At 39.5% G+C, this 14,975-nt stretch overlaps 1 protein-coding gene across 3 annotated transcripts in view; it reads left to right on the top strand.

Annotated features, from left to right (window-relative positions):
• The window catches only part of NFATC3 (nuclear factor of activated T cells 3), a 135,044-nt gene that overhangs the window by 100,283 nt on the left and 19,786 nt on the right, over nucleotides 1–14,975 (top strand). For all 3 annotated transcript variants that reach the window (XM_059153035.1, XM_059153036.1, XM_059153037.1), the window contains exon 9: nucleotides 2,841–3,848. In XM_059153035.1, the coding sequence (XP_059009018.1) occupies nucleotides 2,841–3,848 (1,008 nt within the window). The remainder of the gene's footprint in view (nucleotides 1–2,840; nucleotides 3,849–14,975) is intronic.

The following is a 14,975-nucleotide window of genomic DNA, read 5'->3' as shown; positions in this document are numbered from 1 at the left end:
AGTAATAATAATAATCCCTATCTTGGAAAGGTTGTTTTGAGGAAATTAGAACTTTTGGGTGCATATGACAAAAACTCAATTCAAACTAGCTTAACGTAAAGGAAGATTAAGTGCAATGCTGGCTTTAGGCATGCTTCAGCTCAAGCAGTTTGATCTTAGAGCTTAAGGTTTCTCTTCATCTTAACACTGTTTTTCTTTCTGTTGGCTTTAGATTTTGAGCATGCTTTCACCACATGGCATCTCTAGGTTTGTTTCATCTTCATAATTAGTGATTCGAGAGAGAATCACCTCCCTTCTACACACACATCCATCTAGATCGATCCTGGGATCACACTCACATCTTTGGTTCGGTCCTGTTGCATTTATAGGAGTTATTATGTATTCTGGATATTAAACCCTTTTCAGAAATACTATTTGCAAATACTTTTTCCATTCTGTGGGTTATCTTTTCAGTCTCTCGATGGTGTCTTTCAATAGTCAGAAGTTTTTCATTTTGATGAAATCCAGTTTGTTTTTCTTTTGTTGTCTATACTTTCAGTGTACATAGTGCTAAACAAACCATTGCCAAATACAGTGTCATGAAGCTATTGCCTTTTGTTTTCTTCTAAGAGTTTTGTAGTTTTGCTGTTATGTTTAGGTCTTTGATCCATTTGAGTTAATTTTCATGTGTGATTTTCAGATAAGGTTCCATCTTCATTATTTTGAACGTGATACCCAGTTGTCTCAGTACCATTTGTTGAAGAGACTGTTCAGTTCACTGTAGAAGGGTTTGTTTTTGGTCTCTATTCCATTGGTCTATATGTCTGTCCTTAGGCCAGTATCATGTGGTTATGATTGCTGTAGCTTTGTGCTAAGTTTTGAAATTACAAAGTGCAATTCCTCTGTCTTTGCACTTTTTCAAGATTGCTTTGACTATTTGGGGTCCCTTGGGATTCCATATAAATTTTAGGGCGGGTCTATTTCTGCAAAAAAAATATATTGCTGGGATTTTGGGATTAAATCTGAAAATTGTGTGGGGGAGTGTTGTGTTCTTAACAGTTAATTAAGTCATCCAGTCCATGAACCTGGAATATTGTTCCATATATTTAGATCTTCTTTCATTTCCTTAGCAGTGTTTTGTGGATTTCACTGTGTAAGTCTCGCTTACCTTGGCCAAATTTGTTCTTTAGGAAACAAATTTATTTATTTATTTATTTATTAAAAAGATTTGGTTTATTTATTTGACAGAGATCACAAGTAGGCAGAGAGGCAGGCAGAGAGAAAGGAAGAAGCAGGCTCCCTGCTGAGCAGAGAGTCCCTCATCGGGCTCCTTGCTCAGTGGGGAGCCTGCTTCTCCCTCTGCCTGCAGCTCTTCCTGCTTGTGCTCTCTCTCTCTCTCTGACAAATAAATAAATAAAATCTTTGAAAAAATTCAACTAATTAACATAATGTAGTATTGGTTTCTGAGGAAGAGGTCAGTGATTCATCAGTCTTATATAATACTGGTGCTTATTATATCATGTGCCCTCCTTAATGTCCATCACCCAGTTACTCATACCCACACCCACCTCCTCTCCAGCAACCCTCAGTTAGTTTCTTATGATTAAGAGCCTCTGATGATTTGTTTCCCTCTCTGATTTCATCTTGTTTTATTTTTTCCTCTCTCCCCCTGTAATCCTCTGTTTATAGGATGTCTGTTTTTTTTTTCTTAAATTCCACATGAGTGAGATCATATGATAATTGTCTTTCTCTGATTGATTTATGAAATCATTTTCTTAATTTCCTTTTCAGATTATTTATTGCTAGTTTATAGAAATGTAATTGATTTCTACATGTTGAATTTGTTTATTATCTCCAGCAGGTTTTTTGTGTATACCAATACTTTCTGGATCCCTCATTACTCCTTTGTAATATGTATCTGATGATGGTTGAGGATCATTGTAAACTAGACCATTGTAAACTAGAAGCTCTATGAATATTAGATCAGATCCGTGATGTTTGATGCAAAATGCAAAACCAGGTGACCAGTAGATTTCAGATCTCAAATTCAAGGCTTTTTTTTTTTTTTTAAGATTTTATTATTTTATTTGAGACAGAGTTTAAGCAAGTGAGCACAATCAAGGGAGCAGCACAGGGAGAAGGCAAAGCAGGCTCCCCGCTGGCAGGAAGCCCCATGCGGGGCTCAATCTCAGGACCCTGAGATCATGAACCAAGCAGAGGGCAGCTACTTAACAGACTGAGCCACCGAGGCACCTGTCAAATTTAAGTCTTTTTTTTAGACCTTAGAGCTTTGTTGTGGGGTTTTTAAAAATCATTTATTTTTGAATAGATAATGTATATACTTGGTTGAAAACACTCAAAAGACACAAAAGTTTACATAGTAAAAAGTAAATCTGGTTATTGCTCTTACCCCTAGTCACCTAGTTTCCATTCCCAGCAGTAAACATAGTAGTACCAGTTTCATGACAGCTTTCTGGAGATATCCATACCTATATAAGCAAAAACATACACATATGTCTATATACACACACGATATTTTACAAGAATTGTGATATGTACACATTGTTCTGCGACTCAAGTCATTGGTACATAGGAATGTATTTGAGATCTTTCCACAGCACTTCATAGAGTTCTGTGCAGTGTTGTTTTTTTAACTTGAAACTTTTAGAGCAAGAACCACTCCCTGTTGTCTTATGCTTGCTGACTTCACATATTTTATATTATTTGCCTTCTCTGAAGGCATTTGTATTTTTAAACCCCTGGCTTGGGTACATACTAAGTTAGGTAGCCTGGAATGAGGGCCCTTTATGATCACTGTATATATTATGTAATAATATTTGCTCTAATCATTTTCTTTTTAGTTTTGATGAAGCAAGAACACAAAGAAGAGGTTGACTTGTCTTCAGTTCCAGCATTGTCTGTGCCTCATCCTGCCCAGACCCAGAGGCCTTCCTCAGACACAGGACACCCACATGACAGTGTACTGTCAACACAGAGAAACTTGGTTTGTCCCATTCAACAAACATATGCATCCATGGTTACTTCATCTCATCTGCCACAGTTGCAGTGTAGGGATGAAAGTTCTGGTAAAGAACAGCATATGATACCTTCTTCAGTCATGCACCAGCCTTTTCAAGTCACATCAGCACCTCCTGTGGGGTCTTCCTATCAGCCTATGCAAACTAATGTTGTGTACAACGGACCAACTTGTCTTCCAGTTAATGCTGCCTCTAGTCAAGAATATGATCCGGTTTTGTTTCCACAGGATGCACCTCTTCCCAGTTTAATAAATCTTGGCTGTCAGCCGCCGTCATCCATACCTTTTCATTCTTCAAATTCAGGCCCAGCAGGACATCTCTTAGCCCACACACCTCATTCAGTGCAGACCCTGCCTCACCTGCAGTCAGTGGGATTTCATTGTTCAAACACAGGACAAAGATCTCTTTCTTCTCCAGGGGCTGATCAGGTCAGAGGCCAGCCTTCCCCTCAGTTACAACCCATTACATATGGTCCTTCACATTCAGGGTCTGCTACAACTGCTTCCCCAGGAGCCTCACATCCCCTGGCTAGTTCACCACTTTCTGGGCCGCCATCTCCTCAGCTACAGCCTATGCCTTACCAATCTCCTAGCTCAGGAACTGCCTCATCATCGTCTTTAGCCACCAGAATGCATTCTGGACAGCACTCAACTCAAGCACAAAGTACAGGCCAGGGAGGTCTTTCTGCACCTTCATCCTTAATCTGTCACAATTTGTGTGATCCAGCTTCATTTCCACCTGATGAAACAACTGTGAACATTAAGCCTGAACCTGAAGAGCAAGAACCTAACTTTTCAACAATTGGTCTGCAGGACATCACTTTAGATGATGGTAAGTTCATCTTTATATTCTTGAAGCAGTGAAGATCTGGGAACTTCCTTCTCTGATAGTCATAAAAAAGTCATCATGGATTGCTTATTGGCATATGGCATGTGGTTGGGTTTTTTCATTTTTTTGTGATATTTGTTGTCACTAGAAACATGTTAATCTGTGACTTTGAGAATAGATGTGAAGATCTATGCTTTACAATCTGTTTTACCACTAATATCTGTTGCAAAGGTGAGACTTGAATGATAGCCCATTACCCATTTGTGATGGAACTAAGGAGATGAGATTTATTGGGCATCTCTTCTTTCTGAAAGTATAGTGAGCTGTCTGGAGAATGGAATTCAGTAAATATTTCTGATTGGTATCTATTTGGAAGGCACACAGTTAGATGCTGGAAATACTAGAAATGTGTTTGAATGGAGTTCCTGTCCTTGAGGAGACTTACACAAGTAAAGAACAGTGGTGCCCCTCTCTCCACCCAGCTTGCTGAGTCAGATAGTGGTGATGGTACAAGACCTGTTGCCACCAGGATAAAGAGCTGTTTATATGAATGTAGCAAGTTGGCAAATAGACCTCTGTTTTAAATTAGAGAACAAACTTTGGAATACTAGTTATTTCAATAGTTGAAAATTCTCCCAATGTAGCATTTTTAGGAAATAATTTTAGACTTTTTTCTTGGCTCCATCATTTATATGGTAGTGAAATTTTTTCTAAATAGGAATTAAGTGAAAGCTGCTGGTAACAATTCAATATGAAAATTCTAAAGATTCTGAAAACTCAGATAAAGAATTTCAATTCTCTCTCTGATTCTGTATTTTGTATAGAAAAGTAATTTTAAGTTAGCCATCTTACACATCTGGAGAAGGTGAATTTACTGCTTAGTTGCAAAGCTGTTATTAAATCCTAAATGGCAAGCATAAAGAAAAAGGAAGGTAAATAAAATGTGGCATCCCCAGTCCCAGGGCTTTCACTAGATCGGTACATGACTGACTGATCTGCAGTGGGTCTGAGTTACTTACAATCAAGGTCTAAAAGAAGCACATTAGGAGATAATCAGAGAGCTGTGCTAGATTCCATAAGAAGAATTCAGCAGTGGGGCAACTGGCTGGCTTAGCCAGTAGAGCATGGGATTCCTGATCTCAGGGTCGTGTGTTTGAGCTTCATGGTGGACCTGGAGCTTACTAAAAAGAAAAAATAAAAAAAAGGATTCACCAAAGCTTCCTTGAGGAGATGATATTTGAGAGCCAAGTCTTAGAGGATGAGTATATATTTTCAGTAAATGAGTATCAGAGGGCAAATCAGACAAAAAAAAAAAAAAAGCAGAGATGGAGCTGTGTCTGAGAAAGCATCACTGGATGGATGGAAGGCAAATGCCATAGTAAAAGATGGCTTTCAAAGCCATAAGGGGATATGCCAAGTCATTTGTGTGTAAACAGAAGATACAATTGGCCCTTGAACACCTTGGGGACTAGGGACACCCACGCTCTCTCAAAGAATCCATTTATAACTGTCAACTCCCCAGCAACTTAACTACTGATAGTCTGCTGTTGATTGGAAGCCTCACTGATAACATAGACAATCAGTTAACATACTATTTTGTATGTTATATGTATTTCGTACTATATTCTTAGAATAAAGTAAACGAAAGCAAAGAAAAACAATATTAAGAAGATCATAAGGAAGGGCCACCTGAGTGGCTTAGTCAGTTAAGCGTCTGCCTGTGGCTCAGGTCATGATCTCAGGGTCCTGGGATCGAGCCTTGAGTTGGGCTCCCCACTCAGCGGGGAGTCTGCTGCTTCCTCTACCTCTGCCCCTCTCCCTGCTCATTCTTTCTCTCTCAAATAAGTAAAAATCTTAAAAAAAAAAAAAAGAAAAGAAAGAAAGAAAATCGGGACACTTGGGTGGCCCAGTTGATTAAGCGTCTGCCTTCATCTCAGGACCCTGGGATCGGGTCCCACATCAGCTCCTTACTCAGTTAGGAGCCTGCTCCTCCCTCTGCCTGCCACTCCCCCTCCTTGTTCTCTCTTTCTCTCTCTCAATCTCCGACAAATAAATACATAAAATCTTAATACAAAAAATAATAAAAATAAATCATAAAGAAGAGAAAAGGTAAAAAAAAATCCCCATATAAATGGATTCTTGCTACTGAAACCCAAGTTGTTGTTATTGTTGTTATTTTAAGATTTATTTATTAGAGAGCATGCCTCTGGCAGAGGAAGAGAATCTTTCAGGCAGACTCCCCACTGAGTGTGGAGCCCTGAATCAGGCTCCATCCCATGACCCATGAGATCATGACCTAAACCAAAACCAAGAGTCAGATGCTCAACGAACTGAGCCAGCCACGTGCTCCATAATCCGTGTTATTCAAGATTCAACTGTATATGTGTAAACTGAGCAACACCTACAGTGTGCATAGTATTTTCCTATTCATTATTTCTTTTAATCCTTATTAATCCTCTGTCTCTGAGACAGTGATCATGTAGCAAATTGGACTACATGGTGACACAACTGGTAAGTAGCAGGGCTGAGACTGGAATTACGTTTTTGTTTTTGTTTTTTTTTTAAGATTTTATTTATTTATTTGACAGAGAGAGAGAGAGAGAGGAAACACAAGCAGGGAGAGTGGGAAAGGGAGAAGCAGGCGCCTCGGTGAGCAGGCAGCCTAATGCGGGGCTCAATCCGAGGGCCCTGGGATCATGACCCGAGCTGAAGGCAGACATTTACCGACTGAGTCACCCAGGTGCCCCTGGAATTATGTTTTTTCAATCTAATCTTTTATCTTGCAGCATTATAGTTGCCTCCTAGCAGCAGCAGGCCATAGTGGTTACAACTCTGTGCTAAAGGGCATCCCTCAGGGTTTTGTTTTTTGTTTTTTGTTTTTTTAATTCCTAAAGGAACATGTGTGCTACACTTCATTGCATGAACCCATGTTCACAGCTGTATCTAATCTGTCACAGTTGTGTTGGGAGTACCTTGAGGGCTCTCATATTAAGTGTCTTATGCTTCTCTTTATACACAGCTGGCATTAAGTGTCACTGCCTACCCAATAATGATGAACACCAGCTGGAGAGGAGACTTCTGCTTTGATGCAAAACAGATTTGAAATAAGTTAAGGCTTTTTAAAATTGACATAAATTTTAAAATGTTACCTATTTATTCTTTTGGCAGTTTTAGACTATTCATAGTGCTTTTAAGATTTATATTTAGAATTTTAATCCTGAGACAAGGGGTAAGACCTTGAGTGATAACCTGCCATGAGTTTGTGATAGAACTGAAGACATGAGGGGCGCCTGGGTGGCTCAGTGGGTTAGGCCGCTGCCTTCGGCTCAGGTCATGATCTCGGGGTCCGGGGATTGAGTCTCGCATCTGGCTCTCTGCTCAGCAGGGAGCCTGCTTCCTCCTCTCTCTCTCTCTGCCTCTCTGCCTACTTGTGATCTCTGTCTGTCAAATAAATAAATAAAATCTTTAAAAAAAAAAAAAAAGAACTGAAGACATGAGATTTATTGGGCACATCTCAGTGTATTCCAACTCATTTTTTTTTCCATATGAGGACTTTTTTCTTCTAAAAAGGGACCAAAGGTAATGGAACTTGTTTTTTCTAGTTTATCAGAGTTTGAGTGATATTTTGGGGGCAACAAATTGGAACTTCTAGAAGGGTTTTGTGAAAAAGTTTATTTTACCCTTTGAATATGTTAAAATACGTTGCCAAAACAAGGAATTTGGAAAGATGAGACCTATGAGGGGAGGTATAAAAAAATTTTCATTTTTGCTCCATTCATTATATAGGCCACACAATTAAGAAAAGTTCCCAAATTGTAGTCCTACAAAAGATGAAGTCTCTGTTGAATTCTCTCTTTGCCACCTGTCAGGAGACTTGATAGAAGGTCGGTGCTGCTAGCAGTATTTAAAGCGGGAGGGACTAAAATGCACTCCTGGGCACCTTGGATCATTAGAAGTTTGATATTTGCCAGCTGTCTCATTGATAATGTTATTTTGATTTGCCTTTGAAGGTAAAATTCTAGGTATTTATACAATTTTGCAAAGTTTTTATACAGATTTTCTAAAAAACAATAACATCTCTCATAGGCTTGGAACTCCATAGCACTTGAATGCCCCCTTTCTGGTTAGCTTTAAAAGGAAGCCATAGGGGCACCTGTGTGGCTCAGTTGGTTAAGTATCTGCCTTCAGTTCAGGTTATGATCTCAGGGTCCTGGGATCAAGCCCTGTGTTGGGCTCCCAGCTCAGCAGAGAATCTGCTTCTCCCTCTTATGCTCCTCCGCACCCCTCCTGGTCTCTTTCTCTCTAATAAATAAATAAATTAAATCTTTAAAAATAAAAATAAAAGGAAGCCATAAGACATGCCAAAAAGGGTTAGAAGTACTTAAGGCAAACTTTGCAGTTAGTTTAACCTCAGGTTTTATATTAACTTTTCTATATTGTGTTAAGTTTTTTTTTTTAAAGATTTTATTTATTTATTTGACAGAGAGAGACACAGCGAGAGGGGGAACACAAGCAGGAGGAGGGGGAGAGGGAGAAGCAGGCTTCCTGCTGAGCAGGGAGCCTGACGCTGGGCTCCATCCCAGGACCTTGGGATCACGACCTGAGCCCAAGGCAGATGCTTTAAGACTGAGCCACCCAGGCACCCCTATATTTTAGTTTTAAATATTAAGTACAAAGTAATTTCTGTTCTACAATTAGAAGATACAAATATATTTTTTTTAATTTGTGTTATACTAGTTAAATATACTTACCACCTAATCCTAAGAACTCTGTTAATCATATTTCTGTTTTAGAGTGCCTGAGAGGCTCAGTCAGTTAAGTGTCCCAACTCTTGATTTCGGCTTAAGTCATAATCTCAGGGTTTTAAGATCAAGCCTGTATCAGGCATCATACTGGGCATAGAGCCTGCTTAAGGGTCTCTCTGTCTCTCTCCCTTTCCTACAGTTGAGTTTTTTCCTCTCTCACTCTCTGCCCTCTTTAAAAAATAATAATAAAAGTAAATTTAAAAATAAAAATAAATGAAAATCACATTAAAGATTTTAAAAGATTAAAGGTAAAGTATCCTTTTTATTTTGTAATTTTTAAATAGAGCGAGTCAGGAATCATTCAGTTATTACTTGACTTATTTTTAGAAATGTGGACATTAACACCTTAATTTTTTATTATAAATTTAGTGACATTTAATAGAGATGATATTAGTGTGCCTCAGCTCAGAAATTGAAAACTTACAGACCTACAAACACCTCTAATACAGCTCCCTCATTTTATAGATGAAGAATCTGGGTTTTACAGAGCCTATGATTTTGGTCCAGGGTAACACACAGTTAAATAGCATATAAAGACTGAAACCAAGTCTCCTGGCTCCTAACTCAGTACTTCAGGTATTTTTCCAGTGTTTCTTCTCATTGGTCTGTGAATGAGACTTTAGATGTACAGCAGTTGGAATATTGAAAGAAACTGCCATTCTGTCAAGCTTCAGTTTGTTGAGAGGGGCAGGGACAAACTTAAGATTATAGATTGCCAGGGGCGCCTCAGTGGCTCAGTCGGTTTAAGTGTCTGACTTGATTTTGCTCGGGTCCTGATCTCAGGGTTGTGAGGTGAAACCCCATGTTGGGCTTCCTGCTCAGTGAGGAGTCTGCTTCCCTTCATCCCCACATGCTCTGTTGTCACTCTCTCACAAAAAACAAACAAACAAACAAACAAACAAGGGCTCCTGAGTGACTCAGTGGGTTAAAGCCTCTGTCTTCAGCTCAGGTCATGATCCCAGAGTCCTGGGATTCAGCCCCACATCCGGCTCTCTGCTCAGCAGGGAGCCTGCTGCCTCCTATTTATCTGCCTGCCTCTCTGCCTACTTGTGATCTCTGTCAAATAAATAAAATCTTTAAAAAAAAAAAAACTCACTATAAATAAGTTTGTTTTGTTTTGTTTTCAATTTTATTTGTCAGAGAGAGCACAAACAGGGGGACCAGCAGGCAGAGGGAGAAGCAGGCTTGTTGAGCAAGCAGCCCGATGTGGGATTTGAGCCCAGAACCCTGGGATCAGGAGCTGAGCCGAAGGCAAATGGTTAACTGACTGAGGCACCCAGGCCTTAGTTCCAGATTCTCAGTATAAAGAAGTTTTAAAGGCTCTCTAGTCCATCCTCTTTCACACTGGAGTTCATACTCTGGTATTCTTAATGATATTCTATTCCTCTGTACCTTTCTCTTCGCCTTCTTTGGAACATCTCAGGGCCTTTTGAGTTCTAGCTGCCCTTATTTTATGTGGGCTCTGATGCCTCTGGAATCATGCAGAACAAATCTAATCCTTCTTGTAATAGCCCTTCACATTTGTGAAATCTTGATCTCTTTTCCGGTCTTAAAAACACTCCAGCAACCTCACCTGTCCCTCACCCTTACAACCTCTGCTTGACCCTAGTGTTGTAGTTCCTTTTTGTAGTGCAGTATATAGAAAGGAGCACCTGTAGCCAGCTCCAAGGGCTTTAGAACTGTTACCTTCCTTGTTCACAAGGCTTTATTTATCAATACAGTCTGAGGTCAGGGGATTTTCTTAGCTCCATCTTACTGTTGATTTAGTGAGTCATAAGTACTGCTATATCACATCCTTTCTCTCACCACTCCCTACCCCTTGGGATTTGCGCATGTTGTTTTTGGAACCCAACACTAAACTTTATAAGTATCTTTGTTCAGTTTCGTTGAGGTGATTTTGGCCCTTCATATTAACCTTGCAAGCTCAGTAGAGTCTATTTCAGCGTCATATGGCTCCCTACCCAAGGCGTATTCTTTAGGGAAATAACAACAGCAAGGGTGCCTGGGTGGCTCAGTGGGTTAAGCCTCTGCAGTCAGCTTAGGTCATGATCCCAGGGTCCTGGGATCGAGCTCCGCATTGGGCTCTCTGTTCAGTGGGGAGCCTGCTTCTCCCTTTCTCTGCCTACTTGTGATCTCTATGTCAAATAAATAAATAAAATCTTGAAAAAAAGTAACAACAGAATACTGATTTTTACCAAGTGATGGTTTCTTTCAACAAGTCCTCTTAGAGGGGTGTCTGGGTGGCTCAGTCGATTAAGGATCTGCCTTCAGCTCAGAATCCTGGGATTGAGCCCTGCATCAGACTCCCCGCTTATTGGGGAGTCTGCTTCTCCCTCTGCCCCTCCACGCCACTCATGCTCATGGTCTCTCTCTTGCTCTCTATTTAAAAAAAAAAAAAAAAAAAAAGAGGAAGTCCTCTTGGAAGGCTGTGATGTTACTTATTTATCCAATTTAGGGCATTTTTCAAAAATCTTTTGCTACTTCTTTTTTTCTTTGTACCATTGTCCCTGCTTGAAAATTATGCTCTCTGCATCTATAAAATTATCAGTGAGTTTTTACTTGTGTTACAGTTTGTATTCCTGGAGCTGTAACTTTTCCTAAACATTGCAGTGCATTATAGTGTATATGTCTCAGTCTTTGGACCAAACGATACACATATAACCAGTACAGAAATGTAGACTTGCACAGCTGTGTTTTAAGCATTTTAATTAAGATTATAGTATTGTTAAACTCGATTGCCTTTGACCTTTAAATCCAAGCCCATTTAATTTGTGACTGAACTGAATCCAGTTACAGCTTTCCATTAGAATCCCTCAATTCCCATTTGTCCTCTTTTGTTCCCAAACTAACAGAGCTGCAGCTGAAGCCTTTCAGCAGAGAAAAGGGTACATGTTAAATATAGCCTGACCCGCTGCTCTGGTGAAAACTGACACGGCCGCTTGCAGGCTCTGTGCGGTGACATGCTGATCCTGAATGTAGGGCAGTTGCTAATACGACTGTAAACAGGGACTTCAGACGTGACCGCAAATGCTGCAGTTCTGCATATAAGTAACAAGATTTGAAAGTATCAGGGGAGGGATAAATGAAAGATGTAGGAGGCTGGTGTGGAGGAGCAGAGGTAAATATTGTGTGTTGTATTCTACCTGTTGGATATTAGTTTCATTGGTGTTTATTATATTTAAACAAAACAATAAAGCCATGTATATAGTCAGTGGTGAGAGGGGTCACAAATAAAATATTTAATGACTTTGGGGCAATGAGGTGGAGGGAGCAGATGGTATTGAACTTTGTCCTTTAACTGGGGCTTTGGGTAGCTAATGAATCCTCTTCTGGGAAGCATGCGTGTAGTGTCCAGCATCAGCATATTTATGAGAATAACTCCAGAGGCAGGAAATTCCCGTAAATAATGCCTATGTAAGCTTTGGATAAGCTTTTGGCTTATCCGGAATGGACCATGATGGTGATTCAGGATCTTAGACATAGGGACTCTTGGGTATATGATAAGAACATTTAATTTTCAGATCCAGTGAAGCAACTATAAGCATTTGAAAGAATTTTTAATTTCTTATTTAAATGTATCTATGTACCTCCACAGACACAAATTAATTGTACTCCATTTGAACAAAAATTTTTCTTTGAATGAACTTGACACTGAAATTTATACCTAAACTAAGAAAAATCCAAGAGAGGCTACCACTAACTAACGTATATATCAGCATATCAAAAGTCTTCAAAAAAGGGGGCCTGGGTGGCTCAGTGGTTAAGCATCGGTCTTTCGGCTCAGGTCATGATCCCACTGGGATCATGTCCCAAATGGAGTCCCACATCGGGCTCCCGGCTTAGCAGGAAGCCTGCTTCTCCCTTTCCCACTTCCCCTGCTTGTGTTCCTGCTCTTGCTATCTCTCTTTCTGTCAAATAACGAAATAAAATATTTTAATTAATTAATGAAGGGTACCTGTGTGCCTCAGTTGGTTAGACAATTGCCTTTGGCTCCGTTCATGATCCCAGGAGTCCCGGAATCGAATCCCACATCCAGCTCCCAGCTCTTTGGGGAGTCTGCTTCTCCCTCTGACCTTCTCCCCTCTCATGCTGTCATCACTCTCTCTCTCAAATAAATAAGATCTTTTATTTATTTATTTATTAAAAGATTTTATTTATTTATTTGACAGAGAGAGAGAGATTTATTTGACAGAGAGACAGGCAGAGAGGCAGGAGGAGAGAGAGGAGGAAGCTCCCTGCTGAGCAGAGAGCCCAATCCCAAGACCCTGAGATCATGACCTGAGCTGAAGGCAGAGGCTTAACCCACTGAGCCACGCAGGTGCCCCTAAATAAAATCTTTTAAAAAAATAATTAGCGAGGGCGCCTGGGTGGCTCAGTGGGTTAAGCCGCTGCCTTTGGCTCAGGTCATGATCTCAGGGTCCTGGGATCGAGTCCCGCATCGGGCTCTCTGCTCAGCAGCGAGTCTGCTTTCTCCTCTCTCTCTGCCTGCCTCTCTGCCTACTTGTGATCTCTCTCTGTCAAATAAATAAATAAAAATCTTTTTAAAAATTTTTTTAAAAATTAGCAAATTGTGGTTATTATTCTTGATAATAAAACATGTTTTGTGCTCGGTGCTAGCCATTTTGCTAGTGTGATAGTAGCTCATTATTTCTTCCCAACAATCTATGAAAAATGTATTACTAGTTTATTTTTTAGAGAAGTGGCTCAGAAAGCTTAACTACTTTCCCAGCATTACATGGCCATAAACACTGGGACTGGCATTTGAATCCAATTCTGCCTGAAATTTATTTATTTATTTTTTTTTATTTTTTTTTTATTTTTTTTTTTTCTGCCTGAAATTTAGATTGTCTCAAATGTTTAATGGTTTCTGAATAGCTATAATTGATTACTTTATGTAATCTCACCTTTGTAAACACAATAAACATAATAACTTCCTTGTGTCTGTCATGCGTAAGGTACAAAGCCAGTGTCTAAAGCTGTACTCAATTTTAAAAATTTGTATCTTCATTTTGAGCTCCCTTTGGAGAAGGATCATTCACAAAGTCAAAAATATTTTAAGTGAGAAATGAATTTTCAGCTCACCAGTTCAGCTTTTATGGTTTGATGGTAACTGGTAATTGACTGGCTTTGTGTGACAAGGTTGCCTCTAGCCATGGATCTTAGCTTTTGATAAAACGTAGGTTGAATATACTCAAGTAATTCTTTCGTGTCTGAAGATGTCTGACTTTTTTTTTTTTTTTTTTTAACATTACCTACCATTAGCCTGTCTTATCTGTGCAGGAAGAAAAGTATCAAACTCTTGAGTTGTGGTGGAAGATTGGGTATGGTTGAGAGTGGTGGGACAGACATTCTAGCTTTACATAAGCAAGAGTTAGAACAAATTAAGTCCCTTATTATCATATTGTATATTTAAGCATCTGTAAGTGGTTTTATGTGGAATGAGAATTTTAAAATTTGACTGTATTTGTGTTGCTGAGGATATAAACATTGGTTTTGGGGGTGCCTGGGTGGCTCAGTTGTTAGCATCTGCTTTCAGCTCAGGTATGATCCCAGGGTCCTGGGATGGAGCCCTATGTCGGGCTCTCTGTTCAGCAGGGAGCCTGCTTCTCCTTCTCTTGCTTCCCCTACTTTTGTTCCCTCTCTAGCCTTCTCTCTGTGTCAGATAAATAAATTCTTAAAAAAAAAAAATTAAAAATGAACGTTGGTTTTTTTTTTTTTTTAAAGATTTTATTTATTTATTTGACAGAGAGAGAAATCATAAGCAGGCAGAGAGGCAGGCAGAGAGAGAGAGAGGGAGAAGCAGGCTCCCCGCTGAGCAGAGAGCCTGATGCGGGACTCGATCCCAGGACCCTGGGATCATGACCTGAGCCAAAGGCAGCGGCCTAACCCACTGAGCCACCCAGGCGCCCTGAACGTTGGTTTTTGAAAAAGTCATACATTCATATGTTAAAAATGCCAGAGGTTACAACACAGTACATACACAGAAAATATTCTCTCCTATGTATGTAATTGTCCTCTGTATGGACAGTTGGAGGAATTACCAGGTTCTTGGCTGTCATTTCAAGGGTATTTTAAGCATCTATAAGCAATTGTATACATTTTTCCCTTATTTTTACTAATGTGATGCATTTTGCTTTTTGCATATATTCAGTCTTAGAATTTTCAGTACTGTAACAAAAACTTAATTGGGAGATATTTTTAATAAAATATTCCATAATATAGCTGTACCTTTAATAAGTACAATAAAAAACTTTTGACAAATGTAATTTCCTATCTTTTTATAGATACCTGTGTATATGTATATGATAAATGCCTAGACGTAAGA

The sequence above is a fragment of the Mustela lutreola genome, chromosome 16, assembly GCF_030435805.1.
Source record: "Mustela lutreola isolate mMusLut2 chromosome 16, mMusLut2.pri, whole genome shotgun sequence".
NCBI classification, from domain to species: Eukaryota; Metazoa; Chordata; class Mammalia; order Carnivora; family Mustelidae; genus Mustela; species Mustela lutreola.
The sequence above is the reverse complement of the archived record's forward strand: the minus strand, read 5'-3'. Positions and strand labels throughout refer to the sequence as shown.